Source organism: Tachypleus tridentatus, chromosome 6 (genome assembly GCF_004210375.1).
Source record: "Tachypleus tridentatus isolate NWPU-2018 chromosome 6, ASM421037v1, whole genome shotgun sequence".
Lineage (NCBI taxonomy): Eukaryota > Metazoa > Arthropoda > Merostomata > Xiphosura > Limulidae > Tachypleus > Tachypleus tridentatus.
In genome coordinates this window covers 101,807,967-101,834,119 of record NC_134830.1, presented here as the reverse complement: position 1 = coordinate 101,834,119, position 26,153 = coordinate 101,807,967, and the positions used below count along the sequence as shown (strand labels likewise).

The following is a 26,153-nucleotide window of genomic DNA, read 5'->3' as shown; positions in this document are numbered from 1 at the left end:
CTACCACTTTAAAATTTGGGACGGCTAACACAAACAGCTCTTTATTAATTTGCACAAAATTCAATAAAACAGATAATGAATTTTAAACTGTGCTTTGAAAGTGGTTTTAATATTGTGCCTTGTTCTTGAAAAGTAGGAGATTTTACAGTATACTTCTAAAGAGTGGTTTGTTATTACAATATCCTCGGACAGTAATATTAAAATTACAGTGTGTTCTGAAAGCAGTATCCATACAACCATGCGTCTTGAAGTTGGAGTTAGCAAAACAGTGTTTTGAAAGTGAGGCTACTACAATAGATTATCAACTAGATAACATTCTTAAAGGGTCTAAATAGTAACTATGTATCGTAGAATTGCTGCTAATTTCATTTACTCTTAAAGATGTGCAATAGAGTGTTATTTTAGTAGAATATCGTTTGGTATATTAGTTTTTATTTGTATTATAAAGTAAAACATAGAATCAAAAATGTTCTTTAATTATTCATTCAATAAAATTTCATACTTTTAGTAATTATTTCATAAGATAAATACTCGAAGATAATAAATTATTGAAGAAATACACGTTTTCACAGTAGTCTTGTAGTGAAACTTTACGTTTACGTCTTTGTTTTTACATGATTAGGAATGCAAACATGTTATAGCAGCAGGTGTGCAGAAAAAGTTCGCGTAAACTAACATCAAGCATCATAATACAAATTTCGCAACAAGTTAAAAGTTTTATTGGCACTTTTTTAGCAAATAAAAACAATGAAGTCAAAAGTGCGAGATCTCGACTATCTTACCCTATTTTTTAATCTCAAGGTTGGAAGCTTTAAATGTATCTGTTCTCCGTGGACAACTGGTGACTACTGTGAAGATCTTGTCGATTTATGCGAGACACAACCTTGCTACTTTGACGCCAAATGCCGTGTAATAAATTTCACGAGGTTTTGTGACTGTACTGAAGGATTTACAGGAAGTGACTGTTCAGTAAATATTGATGACTGTTTTGGAATAGAGTGTCATAATGGAGGAAGGTAGGCAGAATTGTAAAGTACACTCTCGTCATACTCTTAAATTATTAATATAAATATATGAATTCCCAGACTTTGTATGCATATATATATTTAATTATCATATTATTAAATACATATCATGACAGATTAGTTTTGTTTTTCCGAACAGTTCAATGTAATTATAATATACGTTTTAAGTATAAGAACTAGAGACCTACTACTGCTGCTGATGGTTTGTATTTTTGAGTAAACAACTAAGTTTTATTATATTACCTGATAAATATATATATTTATTGATTTTATCTTTGTATTCAATGGTAATTTTCATCATTTTATAATCCCACAGTTTAGAGTAGGTTCTTATTTCTGCGTTTTCCTGTTATCATCATGCGAAAAACCACATAAAAAACGAATCTCTAAATAATTTTCTGCCTGTGAGGTATTTTTTTCACAGGAAGAAATAACTTGCGCAGTTTGCTTTCATACACACAGTGTTCTATTTATTAATAACTCTGCTGACACATGCACACCTGGTATTTACAAAATGTATCCGATTTACATACTACTTCGCAGTGTATATTAAATAGTACTAGATTATGCAATCACACTATAGTTACGTTAATATTTAAAAATAATAAAAATGATTCAAATATTTCTTAAGAGATAAAATTATGCTACATTTATTTAAACTTTGATGTTCAGACAAAAACGTATTAAAGTGATAGCAAACAACAATAACACGCGTAGGGTAATCATCACCTTACGTGTTATACAGTTGAGTAAGAAGGCTTAAATGACTGTTTTGGAGAGGAATTAAATAAGTTTGATGCAGTGTTTTAATATTAGATCATTTTCCAGCTGCCTGGACATGGTAAATGGATACAAATGCTTATGTTCTCCCGGATTTATTGGTCACTTCTGTGAGACGAATATCAATGATTGTTTTTCACATCAATGTCAGAACGAAGCCACTTGTAAAGATCAAGTCGATGGATATGTGTGTTTATGCCTTCCTGGATTTTCGGGAGAGTTCTGTGAAACAAGTAAGTTTAGACTATTATTTTAGCTTTTTAATCGGTTGTATGTTCTAGTATTACAATGACACTTAAAATAATATTAATAGCATATTCGGTGAGCATCAATAGGTTTTCATTGTTTTCGCTGATCAAAACTTTCATTCATTACTAATTTTTTTTATTGTTGTTGCTGTTGTTAAGCCATCCTCCAAATAAAGTGATATAAAAACAATCTTTAAGTAAAAATTGCATCTCATAAAGAAAATGGATAAAATAGAATTAAGGAAATAACTTACCGGACATTAAATGAAAAAATAAATTATTACCTGACCTTTAGAAATTAAAAAATATATAATTTTAGTTTATTTAGCATAAACATCGAAAACCTTTTGAATAAATTTTATAGGATATCTGTTATAATCGAAAGTAATACATCAATTAAAATACCATTCAGGTCAATAATTTCACAAAGGAACCTCTGGTGGTATGTCAGTAAGTTATAACGAAAATACTTTGTTTTCCATACAACTTCGTATTTTACAGCAAAGAAATGGAACTTAAGAAAAATATTTATGATGCATCGACTCTTGTAGTATGTGATGCCCAATCAGAGGAAGCAAAATTCGTTGACTGGTAGATGATGTGATAAAACAATCACAAAACAATTTATAATAAATTTAAAATAATCACGCATTTTTCTACTGTCCATGAAATTTCAGCCAAAATGAAGTAGGAAAAAAATTCAAGGGCAACTTAATGTATTGAGGCTGGTACCAATATGGCCGCTCCATGGTAGAACTTGGAAACAACGCACTAATGTTATGTATATCAGTTTAAAACAAGTATTGATTGCTATAAATTATGCATATTCAATCTTTATAAACTAACTGTAATAATGTTAATAACTAAGCAACTAGGGTTAATAATTACATTTTAAAAATGAACGAGCAAATCAGTTGATTAATTATTAACACTTTTAAGTTCACTTTAAAGATTGTCTGTTTTGTTTATTGAGTTTCGCGCAAAGCTACACGAGGGCTATTTGCTCTAGCCGTCCATAATTTAGCAGCGTAAGACTAGAAGGAAGGCAACTAGACATCACCACCCACCGCCAATTCTTGGGCTACTCTTTTACCAATGAATAGAGAGACTGACCGTCACATAAAAACGCCCCCACGGCTGAAAGGGCGAGTATGTTTGGTGCGACAGGAATTCGAACTCGCGACTCTCAGATTATGAGTCAAGCGCCCTAACCACCTCGCCATGCCGGGGCCACAGCTGATACGAGTCAGCAGATGCTACCAATTTGTGGCGTTTTCTCTGATCAGAAGGTCAAAATTAGGGATGGTTATGCCCGAACGTCAGGGTTTAACTTTCATCCATAAAGTTGACCAAAATAAAAATAGTGAGAAATAAAGTGAATGATTTAGTGAAATAAATATTTTACTTGAATGTTCTGAGGTCTATCTACATTATTTATTACATTTTGAATAATTTTTCAGAGATTAGTACAAACAAACTGTTTCTGCTAAAGCATAGAGTTAGACCTCAAATAATGTATAGATATTATGTATTAAAAGGCTTCAAAGCTAGTTTTTAACTGAATGTAAATAATAAAGCATTTTCGTATTTGATAGATGTGTTTCCAATAAAATTTCCATTATTCTCATTACTTACCTGTTCTGTCCGATCCAAAATTATTTTAGAGCTACTGGACTTCTTAGGAACCTAAACTGTTTCGATCACGTTAAGTTTAAGATGAACATTTAAACTTTTTTTTTTTACCGTGAGAACTATTTTGATCTTAATGTATCAGCATAAGTGTAAACCAGCACTGAAAAATTACCAACTATTTAAATAGACGAATATGTACTTTGTTAATTCTAATTTTAATTTCCATCTCGAAATCGACGACAGTACAAAAACATAATAAGAAATCAATGATAATATCTCGATTTTCAGAGATGTCCGAAAACTTCATTATGACCTTTCAACAGCCATCGGTGTCAAATTTTGCACTATCCAATCGAGCCTCGACTATGTGGGACGTAACACTTGGATTATGGGTACAAACTAATGATCTTCGACGTCCAGGAAGTATGTTTTCTTATGCTACGACTGATTCTAACGGTCAAATACTGGCCAATGCATTATTATTGACAGACTATGGTTCGATGAAATTGTATGTGAATGATGAACCAATTTTTACTGATTTGCCTGTGAATGATGGAAAATGGCACCAGCTTACGTTTACTTGGTCATCTAGACATAAAGGTATTGTTATGTGATTTTTGAGTGTGTGTAACGTTTGATTTATTGTGTGAAATTATATCATATTAGTTACCCTAACTCCAAAGTACATTATTTTAAATCGTAAATATACGTGTTATTATTATTTAGCAAACACCAAAATTAAATTCACTCAAGTAAAATCTCAGAATCCTTAGTACGTTTGGCGTTTTCCCAGCAAATTTAATACTTTGACTTTCATTTTGCTATGCATTTTCGTCCACTTGACAAAACAGTAAGCGTGCTGTTTTCCAACAGTGTATTACTGAATGTTTGTACATTGTTTTACATTGCTATTCTATATAAATGGTCTTTGGGCTGCTAAAACAAACCCACAAAACGAATACCCATAATGGTGTTCTTAGATAATTTTGAACAAGAATATCACTATGTTGAAGCCCCACAAATAATAGAGTTCGTGTTTCTTATGTACAAACCTCTGTTCAGTTCATGAGCTACATATTGATTACAAATACCTTTCGGAGTGGCATGTTTTCCAAGAATATTGTATACAGTCATATGAAAAAGTTAGGACACCCTATGAAAGCCTGTGTATTTTTGTAACATTTTTGAACATATAGATATTTAATCTCAATTTCAACAATACCGAGAGATTACAGGAATATAACTAAACAATTAAAACAGAAAAAAAAAGACTTTTCAAAATCTTCTGTAAATGTAATTCTACAAAAATGCATATTCTAGCTGAGGAAAAAGTTAGGACACCCTACCCTCTAATAGCTAGTGTTACCCCTTTGGCTGAAATAACTGTAGTAAGACGCTTCTTGTAGCCATCTACCAGTCTCTGACATCGGTCTGAAGAAAGTTTGCCCCACTCCTCAATGCAGAATTCTTTCAGCTGTGAGATGTTTGAGGGGTTTCTTGCATGTACAGCCCGTTTCAAGTCATCCAACAGCATCTCAATGGGATTAAGATCTGGGCTTTGACTCGGCCATTCCAGACTCTCCATTTCTTAGTTTTTAGCCAGTCCTTGGTAGATTTACTGGTATGTTTTGGGTCATTGTCGGTCCAGTTCCGCTTCAGCTTTAATTTTCGTACAGATGGTCTCACATGATCCTCAAACATCCTTTGATACACAGTAGAATTCATGGTAGATTCTATGATTTTGAGCTTTCCAGGTCCTGCTGCAGCAAAGCAGCCCCAAACCATGACACTTCCACCTCCATGCTTCACAGTTGGTATGAGGTTCTTTTCCTGGAATGCTGTATTTGATTGTAGAGACATGCACTTTCACATCGACAGTAGCTAGAGCCTGCTGTAGGTCCTGTGATGACATGTTAGGATGTTTGGAGACCTCTTTTAGCATTTTGCGGTCTGCTTTCGGGGTGAACTTGCTTGGACGACCAGACCTGGGCATGTTGGCAGTTGTTTTAAAAGCTCTCCACTTGTTGACTATTTTCCGGACAGTGGAATGGCTGATTTTAAATTTTTTGGGATCTTTTTAAATCCTTTACCAGACTCGTAAGCTGCTGCAATTTTCTTTCTGAAGGCCTCAGACAGCTCTTTTGCTCTCACCATGGTGCTCACTCTCACTTCAACAGTCAGGAGCACACCAAACTAAATGTCTGAGGTTTAAATAGGGCAAGCCTCATTCAAAATGCTGAGTAACGATCTTATAATCATGTGCACCTGGTGTGATACACCTGTGTGTGACTTGAGCCATTTCAAGTGTGAATAAATATGGGGGTGTCCTAACTTTTTCCTCAGTTAGAATATGTATTTTTGTAGAATTACATTTACAGAAGATTTTGATTTTTTAATTGTTTAGTTATATTCCTATAATCTCTCAGTATTGTTAAAATTGATATTAAATATCTATATATCCAAAAATGTTACAAAAATACACAGGCTTTCATAGGGTGACTGTATACATTAGTAACACTTACATATGATGTCATCTTTTCTGGTAAGGTGTATCGGATTTTTATACATAATGTACGGATCTCCATTTCAGAATTTCTTAAAATAAGTGGTTCTAAATTTTATAGCAAAGTATTATTTAATTAGAACGATAACTTTTTTAATATTAAATGCATCCCGGTGACTGAACAGCAAATACTAAAAAATGGGGTTTCGACATTCGCATTGGACAAATCGCAGTTAGCCAATTGTGTAGCTTTGTGTTTAACACATACGAAATAACTTAATTATTAAGTAATCTCACACTATAATTATTTTCCTATTGGCAATAAAAGATCTTGAGTTGTTGAGAGATTTGTATAATAAAATAGGTGGCTGAATATGAGAGCTGATGTGTACGAGTGTGATGCCACGGAATGGCAAGTAATAAGCCTTTTTGGCAAAAATATTCATATGGTCAAATTATAAAGACGTGTTCCACTTCAGGATGATAATTTCCAAAAAAGATATATCCCTTGTACTTAATAACATTGGAAAACGAATAAATATAAATCATGTTGGGAACCAGAATAATTCAGAAAAAGACTTCTAACATGTATCATCCTAGACGTGGTAAGCAAAATGTGTCGTTTCGTAACAGGTGAGAATCCAAGACAATAAAAACACCAACATCGTTTCAATAGAGCATATTTAACCTCTGTACCACAGAGGTTACCACTTGAATTATTTTGTGAAGTTTGCATGGAAATTACGAATTATTTTAGCTCTGCTAACCGATCTATTACATATTTATAATTTATTTTATAGGTCAATGGAAATTATTTGAAAATGGACAGTTAGTGACAAATGGCACTGGAGTTCAGACTGGTAAGCCTATCCCAGGCAACGGAACATTTGTGATCGGCCAAGATCAGGATAGTATAGGAGGAAATTTCAGCCCTTTAGAAGCTTTTCAGGGTAACATCTCAAGGTAAGAGAGTACTTTTAGGTTTCTCCGATTTGAATTTGTATGGTGCATGAAGAGCTAGGGACCTTAACTTTGTTTATTTTAATGAATAATATAAAAATTTATTTTAAAATCTAAATCATTAAAGGTGTTATCAAGTGATTGAATTCCTTCTATTCACTATTCCATAATTTGGGACAGCGTCAAAGAGCTTTAGTAGTTTTGTTATATATATATTTTAGTACAAGATAGGCCTAATTTATAAACTATTTTTGTAACACCAACACTGTTAAACTAAACATATACACATAAACTGAATTACCTATTTTAGTCTTCTTCATTTGTACCAGTATATTCACTACACGGCGCTAGATGGTGATTGGATGTAAAGCAAACAAAACGCTGGTGTGAGTTTTAAATGATAACCTCTTGCATAATTTTGTTACTAAAGTTGGGAATTATTAAATACATTGAAATCTAACAATGTATTGTGGACAATTATAAAATATATCAATTATAAGTGTTTATTAAGCGTAACTAGAAAATAACTTACTCGAAACATAAATTAAACAAACAGCTGCCTAGTATTTAGTATACAAAATCGTAAGTTGATTTCAAGAGACGATATTCACTGGGAAGACAAACAAAATAACTATTTAGTAATGAAGAATATAAAATAAATTATAAGCTGGCTGGATGTCTGGGTAGAAAAATGTTGCTATTTCCTTGTGGTGTTTGAAACTGAAAATAACTTAATATGAGAAAAGTAAATGAAAGAATAATTTGCTTAAGTAAAGGAAAATAATATATCTAACTATTAATGTGCCTTCAGTTTCAGACCTGCAAGCTGTAAACGTTGAAATATCAAACTATAACTGTTGCATGAACATGCAATCAAACCAAATACTAGCGCCATATATTGACGATGTGATAAAAACAAATCACCAACTTTCTGAGGGTTTTTTTTCTTCTGTTGTCTGAGCTCAAATAACATGCAGAATCCTTGACTACAAGCCTAAAAAAGTGTTCTTATAACCACATATTTGCATATGAAAGTAATGGAGAAGAACTACCACTAGCTATACTGCTAATATCGGTCACTGCTCTCGAAAAGTCATTCCACCTTGTAAGTTTCTAATTACAAACCATATTTGAAATAAATCTTGAAATTGGAGAGCAATAACAGCTTGTTTGTTTTTTTAAAATAAAACGATGTGTATTAAGCATCATTTCAATCGCAGCGTTAGCTGGAACTGAAATCTGATTAAAACACTACTTTTGTATTAAAGAGAAGTATAGCAACACCATGTACATACACTTATGCATTACATAGTTATTGTCCTTATTTTGGTTGGCGTTATATGTTTCCCAACAAAGCCTACCTCTTTCAATCGCTGCGTACTTATCAGTTGTTGAAGTACTGATTTATATGATAGTGACTGATACACCACAAGACTGAATAGAATTGCAGATGCCCCTGTGCCAAGTTAAAGTTATTTTGTATTCACGAACCTTCACAGACACTGCAGAAATTAAACTAACAACTACACCAAAATTAAGAGACTGATGTGATCAAGGGATTGATAGATTCAACTAGTAAGTCTGACACTGTTTACCTGTCATTTCCCCTGAACTTGTTGCTTACCATTTGGCCTCCTTATCAAACAGAACTGCTCCTTTGTAAATAAAGAAAACTTATGCTAGGAATGAAAAACAGATGTCCACAAGTGTTTCAAATATCTCTTTATCCTTACTCTGTACAAAGATTAAAACATCTTTGTATCCAAGTCAGTAGCAAGGATGGAGCAGCATGCTAAAAATTTCCAAACTGTACGTAGCTGGGCAAACATCTCTTCTTCCATATCTATACACATATAAAGATTTTTCCCCACCCACATGATAAACACAAGTGAGTCATTACGATCAAAATATCTCTCTTGCTCAGCTTTAAGTTATTAAGACTGAACTGAGTCGCTATATTGTGTCTGCAGAGCGTCATTTGCTTCAATTACCAGCTTTTTTCAAGGAAGCCTCACTCAATTTTATTGATAATGATATCTGCTACTTGCTTACCATGATTAAGGGTATGTTTCACTTAACATCTTAATTTCTCTAAATATACAACTAAATTTTCATGGAGATCACATTTATAGACCTCACATTCTATGCAATCAATTAATGACCGATTTACTAATAGATAAGCCAGATACCAATACAATAATACCACAATGGCTTTTCAGTTGGGAAACTGACAGTATTGCTGGTACTTCATATTATCTATTACCATACCACCTAAGGTAAACAGCAAATGCTGTGCCATTTGATTCTTGATCAAGAAGTTCCAAATAGCTACCTGGTAAAACTTTTTAAGGAAAATCTAAGTCTTCTTTTGTTGAACTTTTAAAAGAAGGGCCAACATCTGTTACACCCTTCTACTCTCTACCAGCTGTAACAAGGACAAATATCCATCATTAATATCATACAGTACCAATAACTGTGTAATCAGAGTCAAAATATTAATTAAGAAATCTATAGTGGCCGGAATTTGTGTATTCTAATAAATTTCAAATTTCACCCTTAATTTGCTGCAGCAGCAATTAGTTATCCCTTTATGGTGCCTTTCCATAGGTGTTCTTGGCTTGGCAGTTCTGCACACAAATAACTGTAACAGAAATAACAGAAATCAGTAATGTACGCCAGAGTGATTAATGTATTGGAATAAGAAATAGTTAAACAATTATATCCACAAACTGTATTCTTATGCTCAAAATTACCTAAATACAGTTTTAAGAGAATATTGCATTTTGCAAGTTCCATTTTGTACAAAAGTACGTTTATGATTCATGTTAACAAAATAAGGATAAGTGCTTAGGTCTTAGAATCCCCTTTTCTATCATTGACAGTAGACTCTGAAGTCAATGTTGTCCTCTTTACATGTCAATCATGCACAAAGAATGAATGCCTAGCGCATTGGCCCGGCATGGCCAAGCGTGTTAAGGCGTGCGACTCGTAATCTGAGGGTCGCGGGTTCGCATCCCCGTCGCACCAAACATGTTCACCCTTTCAGCCAGTCAATCCCACTATTCTTTGGTAAAAAGAGTAGCCCAAGAGTTGAGGGTGGGTGGTGATGACTAGCTGCTTTCCCTCTAGTCTTACACTGCTAAATTTGGGACGACTAGCACAGATAGCCCTCGAGTAGCTTTGTGCGAAATTAAAAAAACAACAACAAATTTCCTAGCGATTTTTAACAACTGGTAGATACAAATATTGGAAATATATGAAGTATACCGTGAATTCTAGTTTGAACTCAAAGTGAAAAAACTGGCATTGGCATGAATGTTTGAGAGTATTATTTGGTTTAATTGAATCGTATTTTATTGAAATCCAGTATTTATACAGATAGTATTTCCTCACTTTACCTTTTCGACAAGGTGTAGAATTTATCTTAGCAAATGCGTCAATTCTTGAAATATTTAACTTACTATTATAGTTTGCAATAATCATAAAAACTTTGGACAAAAAATGAAACCTTGTTGGTATTACATTTGGAACCGTATATTACCACAAGTACAAAAACAAACTACCTCGACTTTTGTATAAACTTAAATACGTACGTGCTTTCTCCAGTGTGACACAAACTTTCATTTGTATCATTACAGATACAACTCGTATATCTTGAACTCGTATAACGTGCTAAGGTAATTCGTCCATCCTTTACTTATCTCAATTAAACTGGGGAAAGAACCAATATTGTTGCTTATACTGATGGAAATTACGATGTGCTTTAGTAAAAATAGATGTTTAACATGTACCTCATGAGTATAAAATCCGATTTTTGCTCTTCTAGGATTAACGTTTGGAACAGGATACTGACGAAAAGCGAAATACAACAACTCTGCAAATTTAAAGATAATCTTCCTGGACGTATCAAGGCGTGGCCTGATTTCTTACAGAATGTTAAAGGCAATGTTCAATTACGCCTGGACGAAAGACCACAGCTTCCACAATCATAAACTATCACGTCCCTTTTTTGACGTCTATACACCAAATCTTTCAAAGGTGTCTATCAAAATCAAAGCCGAGTTTTATGGAAACACATTCTTTTGTAAATACAATAGCTGGAAAGATGAAACTGTTGAAAACGCAAATGCTCAATAATGTAATAGCTTATGTAAGAGAGCTTATTAAAACTTTTCACCACAAGTTATAAGTAATAATTGTTAGTTTTAAATATGAGTAACATAAGTCGTGAAATGGGTATCCTCGCTGTTCGTGGAAAACATCGAGATATCTTGAATGTGTGTTTAAAAATATTACAATATTTATATGAATGAACAACTGCACAAAATGTACGAAATACTTTAAATATTTAAACGGCTAAGTGTGAGAGATTTAGTTACATTTCAGTGAAATAAGAATTACTTTAGTTTAAGAAAACATTTAAGACTATTTTCGAGCATTTACTTTACACTGTTTTGAATCAATAACACACCAGGTATGATTCTGCTCGAGCAGGTCCAATTGTATCACTATGTATTATATACTTCACATATTTATTCTAAATTGGAATGTATAAAATGAAAACCTGAATTTCAGAATTGTAAATACATGAAAAATAAAAATATCCCGTATGAACTCTCACTTTACATCCAAATATTTAATGTTTGTGTGTTATATTATTTCTATGTACTTATGGAAAAAAATACTTAATTCACACTTACTGAAGCAACAAAAACAAACAAAAAATGATCGTTATAAAATGTTGTTTTAAGACCAAATTTATTATGCTAATATTCTCTTGTTGCTGTTTTTTTCTGTATTCAACAACAATAAAACTCGCATATTAATATTGGTTTAAAAGTCTTTTTTTTTTTTGGGGGGGGGGTCATTTTAGCATTCTCTTACTACTGGTAAAAATCTAACATTACCATCACCGCCCTACACAGTAAAGTAACTCATAATATTCTATATTACCCTATGTACATTTAGAATATTAACTGTTTGCTCGGGTTTAGTTGTAAATATATTTAAAAGAGAAACATTAAACATTTTGACAACCTGACATAAATGTCGTGGTACTTTTATTAAAATATTCTTCTTCAATTTATTTACTTTTCTGCAATAACTACTGATTACTCAAGTAAAATCAATATGTTTTAACAAATTTATTGTTTTAGTTTTAACGTGAATACACTTTCTCCAAATATTAACGAAAAGCAACGATATCAGTTAAAGAATTGATATTTTACTGTTTACCTGACAAAGTAAAATAAATAAAGTTTAAACGAATTTGATATCCTTAATTCTTTCTCTACACAAAAAAATATATTATGATTATTTTTTAAAGCCCCACTACTTTCATGCTATTATGTAATGCTTTACATCAAAACAGTCGAATACAGTAATTATATTTACCCAAGTAACAGATTATTAAATTTTTGAACTTTTAAATAAAACTGGTTTGGGGCAGTAAGCGATTTGTAGAAAGAAGTGTTAGTTTGATAAAAGTAGTCACTTTAAGTAATGCTATTTCGTTATCTGTCATATAGCCTAATATAAAAAACTAAGTTTGTATCTGTTTGGTTCGCACCTTTCAGGCATCTGTTCCTTAAACGTTTCTCTATTTCTTGATCAATCAATACCAAACTTGACACAGCAACATAAGATGACATGAGGAAAATCATGAGGTGTGTTCGACCCCATATATAGTTTCATATTCATAGAATTATTGAAAACAGCATTTCCTTCCTTTCAATGTTGGCACTTTATACACTTCTATTGCGCTTTTAATGTTAATTATGTTAAGTTTGGTTTGTCCTGAATTTCGCGCAAAGCTACACGAGGGCTATCTGCGCCAGCCGTTCCTCATTTTGCAGTGTAAGACTAGAGGGAAGGCAGCTAGTCATCACCACCCACCGCCAACTCTTGGGCTACTCTTTTAACAACGAATAGTGGGATTGACCGTAACATTATAACGCCCCCACGGCTGAAAGGGCGAGCATGTTTGGCGCGACGAAGATGCGAACCCGCGACCCTCAGATTACGAGTCGCACGCCTTAACACGCTTGGTCATGCCGGGCCGTGAACGAATGATCATTTTGCATCTCGGGGCTGGAAAAGAAGTTGTACCCGAGGAAATGCCCTTACCTGGAACCAGTGAAAGTGGATCTGGATGTTTGCTGGAATGAATGGTAGGGACAGAGATGGATGTTGACGTTGATTCATCAACTTTCTTAACCATGGAAGTCGAAAGATTTCTCATATGGTTTGAGAATGATTCTTTCAGAGGCACAGAGGGATCCAACTGCACTTCCATTGTAGTAGTGGAATGAAGCACAGCAGCATATGTCCAAGGTGAAGTGGTGGATATTAACTTTCGAATCTCAGGGTAAGTAATGTTTTGAATCGTTTTCAAATGCTATACCTCTTTTTCTCCAAACCACTTAGACAAGTACGAAAGTAGAATGAAAGAGAGCCGTTACAATTAATGTAATAAGTCTGTTTCCAACTCCTAGACATCGTGGTCCTTGCCACAACAAGGAACCACGATATGTCTTTGAGTTACTGAATTATTTACATTAAGAACATCTAAGAGGGTTCGGAATTTATAGCCATATCTTGCAATTAAAATAACCTGCCTTGATGGTGGCAGGTGGACACGGTAATGTAAATGTCAAAATTAGGACATTGGTCAGCATCATAATTCCATCTTTCCAAGTGGAGATACACCTCACTGCAGAAACTCCTTGGGTGAAGAAACCAGCGAGGATCTCTGACTCTGGTATGTTCTTCAAATCCCTCTTAACAATAGCTCTTCGTGACGAATTCAAAGTAGCATGGGATGTAACCTCAATGGGTATATCCTCAATCTCCTTCATATGCAAGAGAAGTTAAGTGTGTTTAGGAGTGGATGTCTCCACCAATATGTCATCAGAACGAAGCTTTTTGACTGACTTAGGAGAACCAGCAAGTCCCTCTAGTCACTTCTGAATAAAAAAGGGAGACATTTGTCTTAAAGAGAATGTAGTCTAATAAAATGGTGTACAGATGTTACAGAGGTTGAAGATTGCTGTTCAGAATCTTCAAGACGTGGTCGTTTACCTATGGACTGTTTTTATTATTCTATTTAAAATCTTATTTGGGGGATCCATAATAAATAAAGAATATTTCGGTGCCCACTGACCCCACCACCCACCATGGAGCCCTATGATGAGACGTACTACAATACCAAACAAGGACAGTGTAGCAATGCCATGATTTCATGAGCATAATACCCAAACACCAGCATCAGATACAATGTCCACAACGCCTGTTAAGACATCCAACACTGGTACTTGGTTGACCCTAGCCCAAGTGGATCAGTTAACTGATCATGAGGGCCACCTGTCTACAGGAATTCAAGGCTAAAATGGTGTGTTAAAGTTGGACCCCTCAACCACCAGGATCCTCTCCTCTCCTTCACAAGTCGCCACGTACGGCAAGCACGTGGGTGGATGTTTAGATACCAGAGGAGGAAAATGGAAGAGCAGAACCTTTTCTTGGAGGTTCCCTCACCATGTACAAGAATTGACACCAAGAGGTAGAGTGAAGGGAAATAGGCAAAAAAGATGAGTCACTCTCATGAGCCACGAATCTTTTCAGGAGGAAGGAATGATTCAGATAAAAGAAAAGAAAAATATGATGGTAAAGTGCGCATGTGGTGTTGATGGCAAACAAGTCAGACCATCAATGACTAAGTGCCATGAGAAGGACATATGCTTTAAGGGAAACATGGAATATTGAACATGGGTAAAGAGGTTCGAATGGACGACCACATTAACATTCCAATCTGGAAGAGTAGGTCATTGTGGAATGCAACAAATATGAAAAGAATTAACATGGTAAGGGAAGGTGAAGCAATGACTCTAAGGTGAAGAGAAAAGACAAAAGGTATGAGAGAAGGTTGCCCGATGACAAGAAATCAAGGAGGCTGAAGACTTCAGTTGAAATATCACATCACAAATTTGAACATACCAGCCATAGTTGGTCAAGCAGCTGGACATCCCTGAGCATAGGATCATGTGTGAAAGACTTTCCACTTCCGTTAATATACATCCATGCAAGATAAACATATGGACTGAGCCAAATGAAAACTACACGATAGAAGAAATCCAATCTCCTCACCAAAGACAAGACAAAATTTGGGTGTGAAAATGGAGGTCAGGAATTGCAAGATGTGTAACAGGTGACTGGGGTTCACGAGGAAGGGTGGAAAATAATGGGGAGTAGAGGATGGAATAATTTGAGATGGTGCTAATGTGGAAAGCATGAAAGAACTGGCCAATATGAATATGTCCCAAATGAGAACATCAATATGAAGCTATCAAAAGAATCAGGCACAGAGTGGTATGGAAAAGGGAAACCATCTGATGAAGCAATTGGATAGGAGGATAAATGTATATAAATTTATGGAACCACTCTTGGCTGAAGCCATCAAAGTAAAGGCAGGAGCTACCTGGTAACGAGAAAATTGAGATAGCATTCCACTGTAGAGGTGGAAAAGATGATCCACTACATATGAGGTGGATAGCAGTTGGAATATGACACGAAACTTAACAAATGTGGTGCATGTGGGCCCTACAGAGGAAATATAAAACAAAGGGATCTTGGCCAGGTGTCAACTAAGTGATTGATATATATACCATCACAGACGAATTGTTGGAAGAAATCATTATCACAGAATGTCTGGTTAGAGATAAGAAGGGATGCAAAGCCCAGTGGATAGCTAGAAGTTCGAGGGCATTGATATGTAAGGACTGCTTCTCAAGAAACCAATAACCAAAGCATTCTGGATGATGACGAGGAAGCTGATGTATGGGTCTTATCCTACCACCAAAGCACATTGTCCACTAGGAAAAGAAAGAAATGTAATAAGAGGACTCCTTGAATCCTTCCAACAAAACTTAAATATCATTGACAAAAGGGTGCCATTGATGGAAAAAGCCACAAATCAAGCTCCTAATGGACCCACCAGGTAGTAACCATTATATCAAATTTTTTTCAGTACTGATTGTTTATTTCCTTGTAATCTGAGATCCTTTAAATATATTAGCTAGTAACAGAGAAAATAATAATTTTTTGTAAACATGTATAATTTGTTCACACCTTTCTGAAAATAAATATATTTAAAGTAAGTCTCAGAAACCTTTATATATTCATTACAGCTACAATACTTTTTCTTGCATAATACCTCAAAATAACTTTCATCATACCCAAGTTAGGAATGTTTGAATTAAGTAAAATTTATTTTCAAAACATTCAAATACATATGTCCAAAACATAATTTTTTTCATTTAGTTTATATCATATACACACACAGGTAGAGGAAATGTATGTTATATATAATATACATTTCCTCTACCTGTGTGTGTATTATATATAATATAGGTAACTGAATACACTTTACAACAATTGTTCAGCATAAAAAGCAAAACTATAGATTACATGCATCTGCAAATCAACAGTCACTGTACATACCGAGATGTCCATAATAGCAATCTTGAAATAATATTTAATGAAGCAAAATCACAGTCAAGAGAATGGGCTTCAATAAAATTAACAGAAAAAGAATACCCTGTTGAGTTTGATGTTAAGTGCACTGTATGAGCATACTGACTTTTTGAAATAATATTGCAACTTATGATGCTAAGCAAGGTGTTAAAGGTGTGTGTAGCCTAAAGATATCATTGGTGTTTTAAATAATTTCAAAGTGTGGAAACTGATCTGAATATTATAAAAATTGGCAATAATAGTACTTTAAGGTTAAAATACTATAAGAAATCATACAATGACACAGTAGAATAGTACAGATACTGTTAATATTAAAATATTGTTATGCATTAATTCTACTTGTTCTTATGTTACAATTAACGAAAAAAAGTTATGTAACATATAGGTAAAGTGTCTACAGAAAATGAGCAAAAATAAATTCATTAAATGTACCTTTATATATTACACATTTTCACAATACCTGTAGATATTTTACTAGTATCTTATATAACTTATTTCTTCATTAATTGTGGCATAAGAACAGTTAGAATTAAAGCACACAAACTGCATCTCTTTTAACAATGATACTGAGAGGAGTTACTGATGAATTTCAAGAAATAATACAGGCATATCCTTTTACTACATTAAAGAAAATAGTTTGTCCTTGATGTAAAACTAAGTGACAATAACTATTTATGTTACTGATTTTGTTTGCTTTGAATTTCATGAAAGGTACACACTGGCTATCTGCCTTCCCTAAACTTAGCCATGTAAGACTAGAGGGAAAACAACTAGTCATCAGTTACAATCCACCACCAACTCTTGAGCTATTCTTTTAATAAAAAATAATGGGATTGAACATCACATAATAATACCTTAATGGGTGACAGGGTGACAGCATGTTTTTTTATGATGGAGATTTAAACTTGTGATACAGTAATCACAAGTCAAGCACCTTACCTACATGGCCATACTGGGCCACTTATATTATTGAGAGAATCAAAGTAGCTGTATAAATTTCTTATCCAAAACCACAAATGATCAAAGACTGTGTACAGGTGTCTACAGTATTTAGCTAATTAGGCTTAATTATAATATCAAGTTGTATTATATCTTAAATTTGATCAACATTAATATCCACAGCTCTTCAGTATTTTCAAAAACAAAGTTTTATTTTTGAAAATGAACTTGTTAGCTATTTGTACTCCTTAATTTCTCCTAATATTTTCATGTATTAAAAATATAGTTTAAGAAGCTAATTGATAAATGTGAATAATATATTTTTACAAACAATTTCTAATTTTATTTCCTAGTTTTAGCCATAGCAGCTCATCAAATGGTGACAACTTTGCTTGCAAGTTATCTAAATCATTTAGATGTTAAGCAGTTAATACAGCAAGAATTGCAACAGTGCTCTGAGATTGTTCTGATGGGTAATACAATAATTAGGAAATAAAAAAAAATATTGAGACTGGACAAATAGTACAATTGATAATCTTGTCATTATGGTTTGAAGATCCCATCATGCAAATACATATGAATAGTCTGAAAACAAAAATAGGATTTTCTCTAACATTTGGTTATAACAGTTGTAAACTACTAAAACTTGCACTTGCAGAAAGAAGCAAATACTTTTTAAATTTCTCCATAATGAACTTCCTTGTTTAACAATAAAGTAGAAGATCAAACCATGTATCAAATACCAACCACTATCAATATTGGTACTATTCAAACAGCTATTGTAACCTATTTATTGTGATAAATGTATTTAATATCTACAGTTGTTTCAGTTTGATGCATGTAATGAATACTGTTGGATGCGTATTATGCAAGTCCTGCCTGTTCTCTAAATTTGTAGAAGATTTTCAAGAGCAAGAATCAACAATATACAGTTTATGAAAACACTAGCATATCTTTGAGCATTAGAGAATCTTGTCTTTAAAATATATACACTGCCACACCAAGAGACAGAACAGAATATTCTTGGTCAGCTACAGTCAGTATACTCTAAGTCTCAGAGGATATAATTATGATTAATGCTTATTAATCTAAAAACTACTGAATTTGACCAGAAATGCTTACAGATTTTGAACATTACAAACTGTTCAGCTTCAGGGAATTAACTTTGGTCATTAGTATTTCTATGGGGATATTAGATAGTTATCTTCCTCTGTGACAAGTAAGTTGATAAACTGTGTTAGGTCACATAAGAATAGAGCTATCTCTCATTCCTGTCAAGTGAAGTATATCTGTACCAACATAAAAGGAATTTGTGCCTTGTGGACAAGATAGAAGATTGAATATTGTTTAAGAGTTTGTGAAATTTCTGTATATACATAATTATTTGTTTTAACTATTCGTAAAAACAGCTATTATAAATTGTATTTTAAAATATACTAGTGCCAAGAAAAATACAAGTTGTGTGTATCAATACTGTTGGCAAATATCATAAATTTGATACATACCAAAATTCAGTTAACTTCTAAATTAAAATTAGATTATGAAGAATTTTAATGTAAATCTGTGATAGTATATATTATAGATTAATACATTTCTACCTGTTATAATCAAGTTTAACACCTGTAAATCCAACCTACACTAGCATCTGATCAACAGTATCTCAACAAAAAAAAAAAAAAAGGTTTTTTTTTGTGTGTGTGTGTGTGTACAACATTTGGTACAGGCAAGCAAAATTAAGTTCATAAACATTATGGATTTTCTTTCCTCTTTGTAGTCTTGGTGGTTTAAATTATATTTACTGTTTTCAGATTTCTATCTATTCCAAAAATATATAATAGTGAAGTTTTGCTACAACACTGTAATTTGTAAACCAATCAGCTCAATAAATGGCCATTAGTCCTTAATTCTGTAATTCCTCTTTCAATAAAAATATAGCTCCTAACTAAAACCTCTTACACAAATAAGAACAAAATGGCAATATCTGAGATACATAATTAAAAAAAACCAAAAAGAAGGAGAAAAAACTAACCTCAGCTGTACAACCCACCAAAGAATGGGACCTCTCCAATACATCCCTGGTTACTTTATACATATACTTCAGTATAACGTAATACACATACCAACAGATAAGACTCAGAAATGTCACAACTACTTACTTAAAACTTATCTCTATTTTAAAAACACTATTGGTTTCTACTTCTCAATAAAAACATACACATTATACATCAATAAGTAAATAAATTTTGTTCATCTATAGCAGTACATTGGGAAGTAATGAAATACTGAAAGATTGTCAGGGATTGCATGAAAGTACAGTGATCAACAGCCACTCAAAATACTAGTAACAGTAGGGAAAATAAATGTAATATATCTAATAAATACACACCCTCTTCAAAGTGAAAAATACCTGATAATTATCATATTGTATCAATATTCAAATGAACTACATATTGATCCCCTGACACTAGGCCTCATAAATTAAAACAATCAATATGATATTATTTTGATATAATCATATTATAGGAATTTGCAGACTAGTAAAATCAAAGAGTGCAATTGGTTATTATCACACAATTTTGAAGGAGTTTTGAAATGATTAAATCTGTAAATGGTCAAACAGCCCTAGTTAAATGTTACTGTAATTCTATGACACTACAAAAAGTATTACTCATATCAAAACAAGTTCTCAAAGTCTGAATGTTGAGAGATGATAAAATTTAATTCTTATACCTTTCACTTAGAAAAGGCAGAATGATGCATCAGGTCAGAATTAAAGATTGTAGTATCAGTCTGTAAAGTGTGTGTGTATAGCTTGTGCTGTCACGAGTATTTTACATATAACGTCTCAGTTATGTATTCAAAATATCCCCTACAAAACGTGGTTTCTATAACTACTCATAAACATATACACCACATAATAAAAATGAATTAATACCAGTACTAAACTGTGACCATAGGGTGACAACACTGATAGTTGTCTGATGGAAAGCTGTCTACACTTCAAATCTACCATCCTGCAAAACAGAAAATACCTTCAAACTCCAGAATTACTAATATGAATACCCATCCATCTAATAATGATACAGAATATTTATCTTTCTCTTTTCATAACAAAAATATTAACCTTAAGAATGCTGTAATACATGTATACCACAGTAACCCAAACCATTCACACATCATTAATTTTGCAAAGAGATCTCTGATGATGAAACCAGTCTTCTCAGTAAAGGGGTAAATTCTCTCCTACCAATAACTTTGTTAATGAAACTAAATTTACTTATGAATGACACAAGTTATCTCAAAAATTTTAACTTCATTAATTCTTCCACGACAAAAAATGTGTCATCAACAGAGAACCATACTTTATACACTTACATTAAAGCTGTTGAGAGTTGTTGAAATCCTCCTAGCATACTAACAATAACCTTAACCCTAAAGAAAGCATCACACTTAAGTTAAAGTGTGATTTTTATGATTATTAGGAAATTTCTGAAAAGGTCATACTTTCTAAAATAAAAAAAAAAATTACATCACTAAACCTTATTAACACCCCAGAAACATGGATTTTTTTCTAATTTACCATATATTAATGATAAACTAAATAGCTCTTTCAGACCAACCAAATTCATAATAAATACAATATTTTTGAATACACAATATCAAATAAACCTAACCTAGAAGATTTTATCAACTCCTAAAATCCGTAAACCCAATAATTCCTACACTTTCTCCTAACAACCTTCTTCAGACATTTCATTCCTTACACTAACAGTCTTCAGATGTTTTCAAACCATGAACAAAATAAAATAATTGACACTTGTTACAGCCATAAATCATTTTCAAATCAACAACAACAACAAAAAAAACACTACATTCAAATAAATGTACTGGTACAGACACTAAAATGACCTCCAACTTTGTCAAATTCTTTTTGTGGGTAGGACTAATAATTAATTCCTGAAAAATGTTTTGTTAAACAAAACTTCTAGAAATAATACATTGATGATTTTTACATTTGATTGTTAATGCCCAATTCCTCAAAGGCTGTTTTTATATGAAAATTATTTCTATTAGCTACAAATTTGCACATGAATATGATCCATTACAAATATATATTCTTGATATAATTTTATCCTCAAAAGATTACTTTCTACATAATTACCTGTCAAAAGAAAAACAAAGGAAAACTGTACAAATGAAATATATACAGTCAATTAACTCCTTTCCATTTTATATATATGCACAAACACTAGTTACTACAAATACCCATGAAAGAAAGAGAAAATTAAACTGAAAAAGCTAACAAAATCTTACATGTTCTAACTCTTTACCAATTTGACCCCAAAAACTACGTATATTATCCAAACTCAAAAACAATTAAGGAATCTTTAAGAAAATTTACATTTTTTACAGTTAGTGCATGTTTAAAGCATCTAAATCTTCCCTGAAATTTGTGTTTTCCTTCTAAAAGAAAACAAAAATCTAAGAAATGTTTATGCTCAAGGTAAAATCAATTATAAAGTTATATTATAGAATCATGTATAATGCTTATTTCCTAATAATAAAGTTCCATGTCACACTTGTAAGTTTACAACATTAGCTGTACTTTCTCAGACCAACATGAAAAATAAAATCAACTACACCATAACCAAGCTTTTGCTTCGAACTCAGATACACAACGGTTATCATATACAGTACAAAAAATCATGAATGTGCTGAAGAAATGTAGCTTATCCTTAGAGAATGGTATGATAACCACAATAAATTTTGTATGAAGAAGAAAACAAAACCTTTGTTATTTTAAACAACTTGACTACTCTACAAATGGCATCCTTCCAATTAGTACTGAAACCCTGTTTAAATCAAAAGCAAATAGAGAAATACACAAGATATAATGGACCAGTATTTTGAATGTTGTCATTCATTATCATGTAACCCTAGACCCACATTTCAATGATCCTAACTTTTTAATTCAAAGTACTTCTGGAAAATCTTAAAAACAAATTTCTTTTTTATTGCATCAATAACACTGCCCTGCAAAGTGTTTGCTCACTTAAAAGTAACAGCTGTTTATACAGGAAAAAAGCAGTCTAAATCCAAAACTAAGTTTAGTTTTTAGTGTCAGTTCAGGTTTTCCACAAAAGTTGGAAAATGAATTACAAATTTAATTTATTTTTTATAATTAAGTAAACTACAGTCATTCTTTCAATATATTAATTATATTTTTTTAATATTAATTACACTTTTAGTAATAACTAGATTGTTTTTTTTCTTCAGATTGAATTTTGAAATTTAACTGCAATAAGTAAAATAGTATAATGGATCATAGAAAGTGCAGACATAGTCATATAGTATAGTACCTACTGTCGATATATTTCTTTGTACATGGCTTCATTTAGAAATATGAACTTTTATTTCTTTATCTTTTAATCATATAATTTAACTGGTTTGTAGCAGAGGTACATTGGAAATTTACTATACTGGTGAATTTTGTAAATGTAAGTTGTGAAATACTCAGACCTGATAGAGAGAAGCAGGAGGTCATTTCTGAATTCAGGGGATATCAAATTAACTGTAACCAGGTCTTGAAACTAAATCAGCAGGAAAAAAGTTTCCAGATGCAGGCTAGTGTAATTTTTTAGTTAATTATTCTCTATCACTTATACATTATGTGCAATGTTATTTCAAAAGTTAGGTCACAGTCTTAGAAACACATTACACATCTCACTTCCAGAGCAATAAATACATACTTGATTAACAAACTTAAAAATTGTCATTTACTATTTATCCCTGATGAAGGAAAGCCTACTATCCAAAAGCAATCAGGTTAATGATTTTTCTTTCCTAATTCAACAGTTTTGAAGAGATGGATTAAAGTTTTGAGGCCATACTACATTCTGTTACAATTACTGAGTAACTGAAAGAACAAACAAAAACTATTAGGTTAGTTTTGCAACTCAACTAGTGACAAATACATATAGTTTGTCATAATACTAATGCAGTTATAGTGAAACCAGAAATATATGATTAATCCTGAGTTTTAAACTTTTCATAAATCATCAGTTACAGAGATTGGTGAAATACTTTTTATTTTAATAAGCTTTTTTATTTTTTCACTATAGTGGTATTTGACAATTTCAACTTCAAGAACACTCTAAACCACACAAGCTAACAGACCAGGTCACAGAATATTTTAAAATTTCTCATCAAACGGAGCCCAAAGAATCGGTATCACACAACAAGATTTTCTTATTTATAACATATTAGTTGAAAGTGTGAAGTATGTTTAACATCGATATCATGACTCAAACCATTAACCTTCCATCCTAGTTTCCTTAGTTATAATACAATAATGAAATAAACTGCTCTCTATTTTTATGTAATACATTCTCAGAACAAATCTGAACTGATCAGAATCTTATCTTTAAATTTTTTTTCAACCATTCAGAATTCCAATGGCAAGTGACAGATATTAATAACCTATTTATTTCTTGACAAATGCAAAAATAATGCCAAAAACTAGAAAACAGAAAAAGATTACAATGAAAGCAACACTAACTGTGAGTTTATGTTTGTTTGCTTTCCATCCAACTCCAAATTACTACATTCAAAAACTAAAAGATTCATTGTTATAACTGCCATATGTTTCATCATCTACTGGTGTGTGTTATAAATTTTGTTCTGGCAGGATATTTATCTTATGTCTTGGATATGAATACTGTTGCAAAAACATACAAAAATACTGAAATTAATTCACTGTAATTTATTATAAAAGATGAGATACAAATGACGTATAACTTGAACTAAATTAGCAGAATAAATAAATATAATTTAAGGAAACATTATTTCTTTCCTTTTAGAAAATATTAATTTGTAGATAGTAATTCATGAAGTATAACTAGCAGGTACCATAAGTATTATGGCTATACTTATCAAACATACTTTTCACATAGCAGGTCAGTATCCTATGTAAAATAACTATACTTTCTAATATATTATCTTATATTTTGATAGACAGGTCTGTTAACTACTTTAGTGAATATCAAATTAAATTGATTTTTTAAAAGGGTTTCGTTTGTTTTGAATTTTGCTCATAACTACACGAGAGTTATCTGCAGTAACCATCCCTAATGTAAGTCTAGAGGGAAGGCAGCTAGTCATCACTACCCACTACCAACTCTTGGGCTACTCTTTTACCAATGATTAGTGAAATTGTCTGTCACATTATAATGCCCTCATGGCTAATAGGGTAAGCATGTTTGATGTGACGGGGATTCAAACCTGCAACCCTCAGATTGCAAGTTGAATGCCTTAACCATCTGGACATGGCGGGCCTTTTAAAAAGGGAATTTCTTTCACGTAATAAGGTGATAATACACAGTACCATCAAATTAGCTCATATAGACTTTAAAAATACTTTACTTATTACAAAATTAGCTCATCTTTATCATCACACTGAAGGTAAAAATGCATTTTTCTTGCCTCTTTGCTAGTTTCTTAGTGTGTGTAATGTTCATGCCAAATTTCATTTAAATTGTTAGGAAATAACCACACTATCATTCACAATTCAAAATGTGATATAATTTAAGGAATAAAAATATAGATTTACCATACATTATTGTTGAATAGCTTTTAGTTTGACTGAAATTCTCATAAATTACTTTTTATGGTGGGCAATACAAGTAGTTTATAGCTTTGACTCTGTCTGAAACCAACAGTGCAAACAATTAACCTTTTTAAAGACAAAGAAATAATTTATAAATTGACAGATTAAACTCTTCCATCACTGTGGATGGGTACTTTTGCATGTAAAGCTATAAAATAATACTTGAAAAAAGCATATAAACATTATTTTTGGATTTCATCAAAGTTAAGAAAATACAAACAAACATTAAAATAACTTTTTATAGTTAAGTTTATGTTCCATGGAATAATGTCATTATAGTAATATTTTATGCATAGACATTCTTTCCATTAGATTACCTTTTCTTCTAGTTCTCTTTGGCTTTTACCACATATAATCACATCATCTGCATACATCATGGTTCATGTTCGTGGATCTGTTCCAACAATGTATCAAACACAACAATGAATAAGAAGGGACTCAAAGAAGATCCTTGATGTATTCCCATTACATGTTGAGCATCCAAGTATAAATCTGAACTGATTACTATCCAGAAGTCCTTTGAGTCACCTACAGGGGTTTAAATGTATGGCTGACAACTTTTATAATTTCAATATTGAATCTTATATATTTTTCTGAAATTCCCTTTCTTCCTCAAAGTACCCAAAATAACTTTCCTTGATGCTATACCTGTTCCAAATCTAGAGATAATATGTAAATTATTTTCCTTTTCTCTTGGTATTTTTCAATCAGAATCCTATTTGCAAATATCACATTTTGTGAGATTTGGTTTTCCTGTCAGGCTATTTTACCTATTTCACACAACTCCATCACATAACGAATCAGTCTTATTCCTCAGTAATTCTCACTCATTTGGATGTGCTCCCTTTTTTCTTTCAGCGGGTGTATTTGTA

At 32.5% G+C, this 26,153-nt stretch overlaps 1 protein-coding gene across 3 annotated transcripts in view; it reads left to right on the top strand.

Moving 5' to 3' along the window:
• The window catches only part of LOC143253195 (sushi, von Willebrand factor type A, EGF and pentraxin domain-containing protein 1-like), a 51,950-nt gene extending 40,169 nt beyond the window's left edge, over positions 1–11,781 (top strand). For 2 of the 3 annotated variants that reach the window (XM_076506631.1, XM_076506632.1), the window contains 5 exons: positions 802–1,016; positions 1,854–2,038; positions 3,974–4,285; positions 6,989–7,151; positions 10,975–11,781. In XM_076506631.1, coding sequence (XP_076362746.1) covers positions 802–1,016; positions 1,854–2,038; positions 3,974–4,285; positions 6,989–7,151; positions 10,975–11,140 — 1,041 coding nt within the window. In that variant the 3' untranslated portion in view covers positions 11,141–11,781. The remainder of the gene's footprint in view (positions 1–801; positions 1,017–1,853; positions 2,039–3,973; positions 4,286–6,988; positions 7,152–10,974) is intronic. The other variant, XM_076506633.1, reaches the window with a different exon arrangement.
• Positions 11,782–26,153: the final 14,372 nt, after the last annotated feature.